The sequence below is a fragment of the Lichenostomus cassidix genome, chromosome 1Ab (assembly GCF_008360975.1).
Source record: "Lichenostomus cassidix isolate B80296 chromosome 1Ab, HeHo_3.0, whole genome shotgun sequence".
In the NCBI taxonomy this organism is placed as follows: domain Eukaryota; kingdom Metazoa; phylum Chordata; class Aves; order Passeriformes; family Meliphagidae; genus Lichenostomus; species Lichenostomus cassidix.
In genome coordinates, this window is record NC_139481.1 from 10,513,298 (window position 1) to 10,525,834 (window position 12,537).

At 39.6% G+C, this 12,537-nt stretch overlaps 1 protein-coding gene and 1 long non-coding RNA gene across 3 annotated transcripts in view; one reads left to right on the forward strand and one right to left on the reverse strand.

Annotated features, from left to right (window-relative positions):
- Positions 1–11,833, forward strand: part of SMC1B (structural maintenance of chromosomes 1B) — a 33,227-nt gene extending 21,394 nt beyond the window's left edge. For both annotated transcript variants that reach the window (XM_085049753.1, XM_085049754.1), the window contains exons 16-25: positions 10–151; positions 896–1,041; positions 2,166–2,319; positions 3,681–3,779; positions 4,644–4,800; positions 5,538–5,692; positions 7,081–7,232; positions 7,566–7,635; positions 10,302–10,412; positions 10,654–11,833. In XM_085049753.1, the coding sequence (XP_084905879.1) occupies positions 10–151; positions 896–1,041; positions 2,166–2,319; positions 3,681–3,779; positions 4,644–4,800; positions 5,538–5,692; positions 7,081–7,232; positions 7,566–7,635; positions 10,302–10,412; positions 10,654–10,764 (1,297 nt within the window). In that variant the 3' untranslated portion in view covers positions 10,765–11,833. The remainder of the gene's footprint in view (positions 1–9; positions 152–895; positions 1,042–2,165; positions 2,320–3,680; positions 3,780–4,643; positions 4,801–5,537; positions 5,693–7,080; positions 7,233–7,565; positions 7,636–10,301; positions 10,413–10,653) is intronic.
- LOC146442924 (uncharacterized) overlaps positions 1–12,537 on the reverse strand; it is a 300,193-nt gene that overhangs the window by 3,622 nt on the left and 284,034 nt on the right. The gene's annotated exons all lie outside the window — the stretch shown is intronic.

Sequence of the window (12,537 nt, forward strand, 5' to 3'; positions counted from 1 at the left end):
TTTGACTAGACTTGAGTTTGAAAACCAGAGGACACGACTTAACATTCAGCTGGAGTATAATCGTGATCATCTACAAAAATTAACAAACTCAGTCAACAAGTTGAGGGAGACTGTTCATAAAGATGAAGCTGAGATTATCAAACTGCAGAAGGTAACTGTAAAATCAGTTTCTCTGTCTTGTAATTCAGTGCATTCTTTCCTCTCGGTTCCAGTTTTGAATAAATGCAGTTGATGATGAGCATTAATTTTTCAAGGGGCTAATTCAGTGTTGACTTTGTAATTGCTTTAAAAAATGCATTTTAACCTTGGAATAAGCTGCCGTATTTGGATGCTTATTATTAGTAAAAATAAGCTTACTAAAAATTAAGTTTTGGATTACTGTCTGTACAGTGGTACATTTTGTTCAGTTGATAAGAAAAGGCAACATCCAACTACAGATAAAACCAGCAGCATGTGGCTCAGATTCTGCAGAAGATTTTGAGTAAGAGCAAACAACTCGGATGTCTTACATCTTTAAGCTACTTCACAGGCACTAATAGATTTAAAATAATTCTATGAAACCCATATAAATTTTTACTTGAGGTAATACGTGTGGATTCCTCCTTTGCAGTGTTCTTTATCCTGTGTTGTGCTGATGGTGCTTGTTAAATGAACTGTGCTTGCTCACAGAAAAGTGAAGGAGAAAAGATGTGCTTTGAACAAAAAACAAAAAGTGAAACACATAAAGCTGCCACAAAATGGTGGAAACTGCCCCCCACCACAGTGCCTTTCAGATCTTGTGCTGTAGCACATTTGAATGTAACAGGTTTAAAATTTAAGTCCTTCTTTCTGTATAGTAAAGGTTCCAGATCTAGATTCTTGGTGGGAGGTTAAAAATTTAAATATTTCTATGCAGGAAGAGGAAAAGCTTCTAAAAAAAGTGAATGAACTTGTGGAGGAGCAGCAACACCTTAAGGATAGAATAAGTGCTCATAAATCTGAGCTTACAAAAAGCCAAAATGAAGTCGAAGAGTTCAGAAAGACGATGTTAACTCTTAATAGGTAATTCCTACTTGTACTCCTGGGGCAATGATTAGTGGGATAATTAAATGGGAGATATTTAGTGATCATATGTTTGGATTTCTCTTGTTTAGTTTTCTTGTGGAAAATTTATTAGAGACATAGTGATTTGCATCTACAGTGTGCCTTAGTTCAACAGTGTTTCTAATTCAGTGTGTGAAGGAGAGTATTTGAAAAGAGCCATCCCATAAACCATACAGAATTATTTCCTTATCTACCTGGTCTTAGGTCTCACTGTGATCTCTGACCAGAGATCTCTGATCTCTTGTGGTATGTGGTAGTTTACAGTTTGGCTGGGTGCATGTGAAGTTCCCTGGTGGTTTCACAGTTTAGTTTGAGTTGTACAATGCCGATTAATGGGAACACTTTTATTTTCTGATATCATTGTTATTTCTCCAGGCTCTTCATGTGTTGAATACCTTAAACCAATACTAACTTTAGGTCACTATTTTGTCCTACTGTTATATTAAATCAACTCCTTTGAGGACAGTTCATACTTCAGTTCTGTTGAGCTTGCTTATTATTGATGTAGTTCATGTCCCTTAATCAGGAGTCATCTGTGTGTTTAAAAACCCCGATGCTGGCATAGTGTGGCTAGGTAAACTTGTGAAATTTTCTATAAACTCATGAACTGTATGCCGAGTAATTCATGTTGTGTGTAATTTTAACAATATTTTACATTTCTGCTGATGGTAATGATGTGATGAGAGGAATTGGTTGCAAAGAATCAAGCTGTGTTTCAAGGAGAGTAATGAGAAAAGATACTTGATTACATATTAAAGGATCAAATCACCCTACGTGTTCACTAGAGCTGAACAGAACAGAGGCTGTAACTAGGAAAGATGGGTCTTTGAACATGCTTTAAAGTGAGCTTGGCAATGTACTGAAACTGAGGCTCCCTCTGGAGTCGTTCAGGAGAATGGAGGGGATGGCAGAAGTACAGTACCATTTTCCTGGATGTTTGATGGGGATTATTGCAGAGGAAAGAGCCCTCTTTGTGCTTGGGGTCTGATTTCCATGCTGTATTTATCAAGCTGTTTTTCTGTGAATGTAATTAGCAATAATGTTTCCACTCTTGAGTTCTTTTGTGCCTTCTATGCATGCAGAGAAGCCACAAAGTTGCAGAGGGAAGCTACAGCTCTAGAAACCTCTCTGGAAGACAAGAGATTAAGGCGACATAATCTGCTGCTTGAATGCAAGGTGCAGGACTTGAAAATCAAGTTACTGTTTGGATCACTGGATGACATCAGCGAAGTAGAGGTAGGTAAAGTGTTGACATAAGATAGATATCATGGAGGAGCACTTACTTACGAATTTAAAGATCCTTATTCTCTCCTTCCAGGACTGGTTGTCTTACATAGTAATGCTGAAACAAATACACTCTATTTGCATGATCAAGTCTTTTTCATTCAAAAGAAGGATTTCCTTTTATTTTTGTAGACAGAAATGTTGTTTCCAAGTATTTTAGCTTGTGCTTGAAATGTGCCTGTGAAATACATAAAATCTTGTGGTACAGGAAAATTGATGTGAAATGTATACAAATACAGAATGTGCAATGGTTTAGATTATATTTGATCAATCATCTATAATATAAATGCTGTATATAAAATTATCCTTTTGTGTTCAGTAGATGTAGATATTCACAGAAATCAATGATAGGCTAAAATAGAAACATTCCTGCTATCAGATGGTTGCCCCTCATTATTTGTTTCCATCTTCCCTCTTTCTCCAGCATATCTTTTGTGAGCAGAGATAAACTTTCTGCACCATTACAAAAGAAAAGAGCTGTAGGTTTTGAAGAACTTACAAGCTTGTGAATTTGGAAGGAGTTTTGTTAAACCCATTCCTTAGAAAAGTATTTTTGCTAGGGGATAAGTGTTGTGAACTGGGGAGATGACAAAATGCAGACAGTGAGATGGGGTGGGCAGTCTGTGAAGGGAAAGAGCAAGAACTGCTAACGATCAGAGGATGTAGGAGCTCAGCTCTCACTGTTTGTGAGTAAGGAAGAGAGGAAACCAAAGAGGTGAGCAGAAGGAATTACAACGTGGAATCTTAATATCACTGAGAACACCAGGAAGATTTGGTTCTGAGAAAGAATCTTGGTGGGAAAGTGGTCTAATAATGAGAGGTAGCACATGATTCATTTGAGGGAAGGTGACTGAAATCCAGGCTACAGGGAGTAGAAGATTCTCTGCGTATGCCATACAGAGCTGAAGAAACCTCCCTTGAGGCTGACTGAGTTCTTTCACTCAGTCAGCCTCAGTTTACATACTTCAGCCTTCCCTTGGAAGGGATTGCAGTATCAGGGAGTGTAAATCTCAGGAGATTTGCAATATGTACAGTGTTGTAAATATGTTACAAACAAATTGCTGCTGCTTTCAACTTGGCTTCAAGCTGTGTTTAGCAGATGTTTTTATCTTCATTTAACAGGTGTGTATGTTAATTAGGCTCGTGAGATCTTAACTGTTCACCCCATTTGGGCTAGGGGAGGATCCGTGGATTAAGTTTACCTCATACTATGCTACCAGTGTATCTTAATTTTAAAACCTTTTAATGAATTGGTTTTACAGTTTCAAAATTAACTGTTACATTTCTGAACTGGAATGTTCTTCATCTTGTAGCTAGGAACTGAAACAGAAGGCACCCAGACTCTATCAGGGATCTATGAAAGAGAAGAGGGAATTCAGATAGACTACAGCACCCTAGAAGGAGACCTAAAGGTAATCTTTGTCTGAAATTATTAAAGATGGAGTGTCTGATTTTTATTTTTGTGAAAAATGCTTTATTTCTTGTTTATTTATTCTTTACCCTGGTCCTTAAGTGACACTTAGTAAAAACACTGCCAAGCTGAAGAGCCTGTGTGCTCTGGTTTTGCACTCAGTGTGTAGCATTAATGTGTGGGATTTCTACATAGACCAGTTTCCTATATGACTGGCTTTACCTTACAGCTTACCTGAACCACAAAAATGGAATTGAGAGACTTAATATAAGTCTCCTTGGTGTTTTTCCTTCCTCCTTTACTCTCTGCGTTGAAGTTCCAGCACTGTATATTATGGCTCACAATTCCAGAACCCAAGGGTGGCTGCAGGGTTTGTTAACCTTCTGTCTGTGGTCGCAGAGCCTGAAGCTTCCCATCCTTCCCTGTCTAACAGCCCATTAGGTCACATTTTCTCAGCAGGTTTGGTAATTTTTTTTCCTTTCTGATCTTGAGGAAAATAGTTAAATGTCAGAGGCTAGGCACAGAGCAAAGGATGAATCTGTCATTACTGGAACTTGTCTCAAAGAATTCACTGAGAACCTTTTCTGTAAAAATCAAAGGGTGAAGCACTAATCCTGCTCCTGTGTTATGTTTTAAAAGGGAATCGAGGGGAAGGAATTGGCTGTTTTTAAAGGTCTTGTGGAAGAATACTTAGGACTTGGTGGATTCACTGTGAGAACTAAGACCTGAATGGCATTTTTAGTTGAGTTTCCAGTTAAAGCTATTAATGAGTGGGGTAATTGTTTGAGGAAGTGCTTGCTGTATGTATTGAAATGTCTTGGTCTAAAAGTAAATTAGATTGCTCTGGTTTTTTTTTTTTCTTCAGGAGCTAGTATCTGATAAAGATATAGAGGATCAGCTGAAGCAAATGCAGCAGGAAATCAAAGATAAAGAGATCACATTAATGAAGACAGCTGCTCCAAACCTGAGAGCAGGAGAGAAATTACAGATAGCTCGGAGCAAGTTCCAGGAATCGATAGATGGTAATACAGAGTCTTTCATATCAATCACTTGTGGTTTCACCCTAATTGAAATTTCTCTCCTTGGGGTTGGTCCTGCTGGCTTTGCCCATTTGAGATATTAAGGGTTTTTTCTACTCAAGAGTTTATCCTTAGTTATCTTTTCAATTATATGTAAAGAATTTATTAACATACACTTGAGTGTGCAGTAGTCTGTTGAAAAACAGTTTGAATGATTGAGAAGATATTTGTTGCCCACATGACATCATAAAGTATTTTTACTTGCTTTCTGAGAATTACTGACTTTAATGTTAAGATTGTTTAAATTTTTCTTACATAACTGAAGGAGCTGTGTATGTTGTCCAGATCTCAGACATGAGCATTTCTGCAAAATGATGAGTATCCTCAGAGAGTACTGTAGATGTTAACAATGTAAGAAACCTAAGGGGTTCTGGAACTGTACCATGTCCATGCTGGTGCTGCTTAAGGCTGCCTGGCTCCCAGAAGGAATGAGGAAAAATTTTGTTCCTTGCTCCAGAGCAAATGTGGCATATAACAGATTGAATACATCACAACTTTGCTGCTTTGGGGGTCCTCCATATGAAATTTGGAAGGAAACTCACACTATTGCTCGGTTCCTTCTTCTGCAATAAGTATTTTCCTCGATGATGCTCATGCTACCCCATATATATTTGTTCTGTGTATTTGCTCAAAGACTTCTTGCAAAATAATTCCTGTGAATTTATTTTTTCTTTCCATAGCTTTTGAGACCAGCAGAAAGGAGGCCAGAATATGCAAGCAGGAGTTTGAAGAGGTGAAGAAAAGGAGATATGAGCTGTTCAACCAATGCTTTGAACATGCCTCCATAGCCATTGACAGGATCTACAAGCAGCTATGCAAGAACAGTAGTGCTCAGGTGTGTCATGTGCTCAGGGGCTTTGCCTTAAAGGCCTTACTGGATACTTTGTTACCTAGAATAAAGTAGCACTTGTGGTTTCCAAAGACAGTCCTAAAGAAGAAAATTATGGAAATAAAAACTGGAAGTTTAGCATCAGGGAAGGAATAGGTAATAAGCCAAAGAATGCTTGACATTAGAGAGGAAATTTGCGAACAAAATTGGGAACTACGCAGTTGGAATTAGTTTTACACTTTGCTTTTAGCAGATTTGTAAATTATCAGAACACAAGCGTGAAATGTAATTGAGTACTTCATTTAAAAATAACATTGGTTTACGTATCAAGTAATACTAGTGATAATTTAATTGTTAGTACATACAACTAAAAATCATAAATCAGTGCTAGTATTTTGTACAAGGTCTTGAAGCACCTTCTACCCCACTTAAATATGTAGAAGACACAGACATAATATGTTTACAACTTCTAAGAAACCTGTAGAAAAATTGTCGCACAATTATATTTGTTACTGGTCCTGTGTTGATACCACAAGTCAAGAGGGAACTCTCAAATGCTTTGGTTACATCAAATTCTGTAGACTGTGGAATTTTAAAGGATTGAACTCTTGTCTGTCTTAAAACTTAAGATTTTGTGTTTTCCCTGAGCATGTTGTGTGTTGGCTTGGTTTTCTTCCATTATGTCTGTAATCTGAGAGGAGACATTTGAAATGAGGGTTAAGTATTGAAATTTCTCTTTTATCTGTCTCCATCTGTGGAGGGGGAGAGTCTGTATTATTTTATTGTCTCTTCTCTTAATGAGAAAAATAAACCAGGTAGCAGAGATCTTACCCATCATACTTCTAGTGGTTTGGGAAAATGGCCATTCCTTTAAAATAATGCTTTTAAATTTTGGCTGTGGGAACCAGGATACAAAGTGTAGAAAAAGACTTTAATACAAGCAGTCTTTCGCCAGCTCAAAGCTAGAGAAAGTTCTGTAAAGATGATCTTTCACCAGAAAAAGGCGATTTTGCACATAGAGTGTCTTCGAGGCCAAAAACCAAGAAATCTGCTTTTGAAGTCTAAAATTTTAATAATTAAAAAATTCAAAACAGTTATATGAAAGGTGATAAAATCAAGTTTATTCAGTAGTTGAAAGTTTGTAAATAACAAATATGTGGTGCTACTTCCGCACTGGTTTTGTTAATGAGTCTCTTGGTTCCTGGTTTGTTAGCAAAAACCATGTTCTCTGGGAATTGGATACTGCTGCTCTGAGGATGGATGAACAGGTTCCTTAAAGATGAAGCAAACTCACTAGTTTCCTTACTAGCTCAGGCAGTATTTAAACCTTAAAAATACCCATGAAAATAATTTTATAAGTGTAACTATTAACAATCAGATGTATTTGTTTCCAGGCATTCCTTAGTCCTGAAAATCCTGAGGAGCCCTATCTGGAAGGCATTGGCTTTAACTGCGTGGCTCCGGGCAAGCGCTTTATGCCAATGGATGGTTTGTCAGGGGGGGAAAAAACAGTGGCAGCCCTGGCTCTTGTGTTTGCCATACACAGGTAAAAGAACTATTCTGGGATTAACTAGGGGGAAAAAAAGTATTTTGGTATTCTCCAAGTATCTGGTCAAGCAGGTGATAGAAAGAGACAGTGTTATGCTTATAAACATGTTTAAAAAAATTCTGCTAATGGAGTATTCAAGCATTGCTAAAGGCCTTATTCTTTGTCATGACTTTATGTATTAAATGTAGAATTTTGTTAATCAAAATACTAACTGTTAATTTATTCTATTAATAATATCACAAAATATCAACATTTTTCATGGAGTAAGTAATTAGAATGTTGATTAAAATTTTGGTATTTCAATGCAAAATACTGTCTTGTCTTCTGCAGCTTTCGGCCAGCTCCCTTTTTTATTTTGGATGAGATAGATGCTGCACTGGACAACACAAACATTGATAAAGTAAGTTGCTCTTTTACCAACAATATCTGATACCTTTTTAGAATCTTTTTAGAAGGGTGGCTACTTCCATTGCAGGGTATTGGGATACAGAGCATGATTAGCCTGACTGAACCCATTTTAAATTAGATTGCATTTAGGGCTGAAGTAAAAGTTCTGTGAGATACGAGACACGGGAAAAGTGTAAATTCCTCAATCCAAGTGTGCTTAATTGGTCCCTAAGCTGTGAAGGTGAGAGGAGATGGTGAGGAGTGTGAAGGAGTGCTGTGTAACCCCAGGTGGTGCAGCCTGACCTGGAGGGCACCTGGAAATTGTGCTACTTGGAATTTGTAAGGCCTTGGAGTTTCCTTGGCTCTGAGAAGTAGCAAGGAGAGTTAGTCTGCATGTGGAAACCAAGTCATTCTGTCACTGGAGTGTTTGATAGAATTGGTCTAGTAATTACTTTTGCATTAGCACCAATTAAGTTGCTCCCATGATGACTTTCCTTGATGAAAACACCCTCCTGACCTCTCAACTTCTCTTTCTCTTTTTGCCAATGACTGTTCAATGTAACAAGAACTGAGGCTGGAGCACAAACAGCAGAGATTGCAGCTGTGGATGGCAGCTCCTGGGAGGCGGAGGCTCAGAACAGGGGGATTGTAGGGAGGAATCCTAAAGCTCTCCATATGTGTCTGGATTTTCTTCTGTGGAAGCATTGTTTTCAGAGCAGTATTTCTGTATTACAGACTGGCATTACTGTAATGTCAGTCATGGTAGAGCCTCACAAACAAAAGCAGTTCTTCTAACACCAAACATTTTGGTTTTTCACCTGATGGCATTAACTGTGATGTGCCAAGTACCCCAGAGTTTGCTTGGAGGGTACCTCTGGAATAGACAGCTGGGAAGCTCTACCATTTGTGCCTGCCAGACAGAGACAGTTTCCTTCTTGGAAATTACTGACTCACTGTGAGAGATTCCTGAACCTAAATTCCCTAAATATTCCTTGGAATGCAAGTCCACAAGGGATACCCAGGCCCTGAGGTTGTTTTAACTTGGTGCACTGTGTTTCAGCAACATCAGCTGGGACATTGTGGGGCTATAATGAAAACCCCTAAGGAAGCTTTAGGGTTTGGCTCTCAGTGATACAATTGAAAACAAGATTTCATATCACACAGCACCTCTGTGATCTGAGCTTCTATCAGATACTGCACTACTTACCCCTGTCACTCAGGACCACTCTAAGATAATGTATTCTGGTTAAATACCAGTATTACGCTTTTTGTGTTGTTCTTTCTGGGCTCAGATGTCTCAAGGCTGATGACTCGGAGCAGTGCAGGCTGACTCCAGGCTTTCCTTTGCTATTGCACCATTTACTACTGAACTCCACATTTCTGTCTTTCATGGAAGCTGTGGTGTGTCAGGTGATGAGCTCTGCCCATCTCTGCAGCTCTCTGGGGTGGGTGTCTGCTGTGTTTCCTGGCTCTGTCTGGAGCTGGGCAGGGACCCAGATCATGCCTGTACCTGGTTGTTACCTGGGCGACTTTATTCATCCAGATAAGTTCCTGTTGCAGTTAAATGTGCCCCAGTCCTGCACATACTGCACAAAGGTGAGGATTTCTGGGATGTTGCCAGCTTTCCATATAGGCTACCTGTGGTGATTAACAGAGCTAATGACAATGACAGTGCACAATGCACTTCACCTCTCTGAGGCTCATTCTGCCTGGCAGAAGAGAGGTCCCCTTTTCACCTAAGGATGTGCTGAGCACCATTCTTGTCAGAACACAGGAAACAGAAGTGATTTTTGCCTCTGTGCACCTGGCTTTCTCAATTCAAACATAGTTAAAATTAAATACTACAAGTGAGCAAAACTGAGCTGTGAAAGGTTGTTGCTGGTATTCACTGTCACTGGTAACCATTTTTTATTCTAAGAAATAAATCCATTTCTTTCTTTCAGATTGATGATGTATTCTAAGAAATAAATCCATTTCTTTCTTTCAGATTGATGATGTATTCTAAGAAATAAATCCATTTCTTTCTTTCAGATTGATGATGTATTAATGCAGATCTCTCAGTATGACTGGAACTTTACTCTGAGATTGTTGTGAATTCTGTAATTTACAAAGACAGTTCTTCCTGTAACTTCCTAATGACAGTTCTTCCTTTAAAAAACAATTTCCATGTCATGTAGATAGGACTGTGTAGGCAGAGGGCTTATAAAAAATGTACTCATTTTATTTATGCAGCATTTACTTTATATTTGGGGACATTGCAGTTCATAACTTAAATTTTGTACCTTTATGTTGGATTATCATTGAGAAACTTCATGCTGTCTGCAGTGAACTAATTTAAGATGATTAAACAGCAAACTTTTCACACTTTTTTTAAACTTTCACCTTCCTTCCTAGTTATATTAAGTAGAATTGTTACTCATTGGCAGTGGTGTCTTTTCATAGCTTTATTCATTGGAATTAATCATTATTTTCTTAAATGTTTTCAAAAAGCAGCACATCTGAGGGGTTGTCTCTTAAAACCATGCAAAATATGTGGCTTTTAGAACTGGTTTATTTCTCATTTTATCGATCTTATCTCATGATGGAATTCTGCAGTTCAGTTTTTCCCTCCCCATTCCCTTATCACAGCGTTGTTTGAGGCTGCCAGAACTAACTGAAATACTTGCTTTCTTTCCAAAGGTCTCGAGTTTCATTAGAGAACAGGCACATGAACAGTTCCAAATGATAGTTATTTCCCTGAAGGAAGAGTTTTATTGCAAGGCAGATGCATTGATTGGAGTATGTCCTGAGGTAACAATTAATTATGGTTAAATGATGCATGTGGGGTTGTTGAAGGGCTGGGGCACAGCTGAAGTGTTGCTCCAGTGAATGATGCACACAAGTCCATGGCTGGGTGTGCCCTGCTGTGCAGGTACCAACTCCAGGGCACATCCTTTGGGGAGCTCAAGCTCATGATTGTATCTCATAGTTACGAGATGCTTATTTCAAGTACCAGAAGTGTGTTACATGGGGTGATCCTCCCTCTTCCCAGTATGATGATATTATGTTCAGCCAAGTCCTGACCCTGGATCTGACCGAGTACCCAGAGGGAGAAGAGGAGGACACAGCAGAGAAGCCCAGCCAAAGTTCTGTCTTCAAATAGTGCATGGATGGTGTCAGGGCCTGGTGACAACAGGAACTGGGCTTTCAGCTGACTGTTACAAACCTGAGTTGGAATGTGACAGGGAAATGTTCACTTTTCCAATGAAGCAGTTTTGCAAAATCTTAAGGGAATCAACTGTTATTCCCTGGTGCAGTTTTGTTAAGGAGTAAGAGCCCAAGGCTGTTTCTGAGGTATGCACTTCGGTACCCAGAGCTTTCTCTCCAAATGTTTTGAGATGTTTTGGCTGTAAGATGAAGGGCTGCAGGTTCATTCTCTTTAGTGTCCCAGAGAACAAGGATCTTGCTTTCCTTAGGAAAATTCCATAGTGCCAGCACTCTGTTCACGTGCTCACTGCTCCAATCAGGACCTTTTTTGTTGTAGCTGCATATATTTGCCTTCAGATACAATTATTTCCTCTTTTCTAAAACAGTAAGGTATTGGAATATGCTCATTATCTTGGGTGACTTCCGTGACAACCAGAAGGCCTTCAGTCTTCCACTGCAACCTTACACAAGTGTTAGTTAACTGTACAAAAACTTGAGATGCAGCACTAGAGCTGTGATGTTAACCTTGAAAAATTTCCCCTCTGAGGTATTTCACCTCACACAGAAGTGGAAAGAATACAAGTCAAATGCTGTAGAGGCACCAGCCTTAAAAAAATGTATTAGTTTGTTACTATGCAGCTGTCCCAGTATACTTAAGTTGTTTTGCTGGCAGGTTTTCATCTAAGCAGCAAAGTTAATGAAGTTGGGTACAGAACACTGAGAGCTGGAATCACTTCATCTGGTTTATGTTCCAGCTCTGTGTATGCTGAAGAGCTTTGCTTGGTTTGTTGTTCATAGTAATTGTATCTTGTGTTCACAGAGCAGGTTCCTTTTTTTCCCCTGGCTTGCCTACACACACCTGCTTTGTCACCTGTGAGCTTGGGTCTGTGCTGGGCCTGTGGGGATCCTGCCTCAGGGAGGAAGGATGTCTGAGCAGGAGGTTTAATGCATTCCAGGGGAATACAGATGTTCATCAAATAGTTCTGTTACTGTTACACTTCACTGAATAAAATAATTTACTCTGAGGCATGAGCCAGCATCAGTGCCTTAATTCAGAATCCAGTAACGTGTGTGTTAGGATATAAAACAACCCCTCACTTCTCTGCTTTTGAGGATTCACTAGGTGGCCCTCAAGACGGGGGGGAGGCTGCTGGACAAGCTGCAGTTCAGCAGTACCTACAAGGGAAGAATCACCAGTGCTGGGTGTAAGCTGATCCTTACCAGAGGGAGGGATGGGATTTCTATTGTGGACCCGACTTCAAGCACATAAGGAATTGCATTACTTTAGGGTTTAAATAATGGTAGTAATCGGGGTCATAAATACCTCAGTGCAAGTGATGGATTTTGCTGCAGCTTGAAGCAACGAGGGAAGTGTTCTGAGCTGATCATCGTGATCCACAAGTGCCTTACTAGGCACTTTGCAAAGCAGCCAAGTTATGCTGACTGCAAAAGCATATGTTAGAGGGTAGTCTCACAGATAATGCTCTATGTGATGCTGAAAGACAATTTTCAGAAGTGATCTGGGTGTAAATAAGACTCTCTTGGAGGAACAGGGTGGGTGGGGGCTGCCTGAAGGCCTGCAGGAGCACAGCAGCATCTGAACAGTGCACATGGCTGAAGCTTTGTGTCCGAAGGAACTGCAGGAGTTGGCTGTGGGACAAGGGAGTGGAGACTGCCGAACCACAGTTCAGAAAGATCACCTGCCAGACCCATCCCTTGTCCTCCCTGT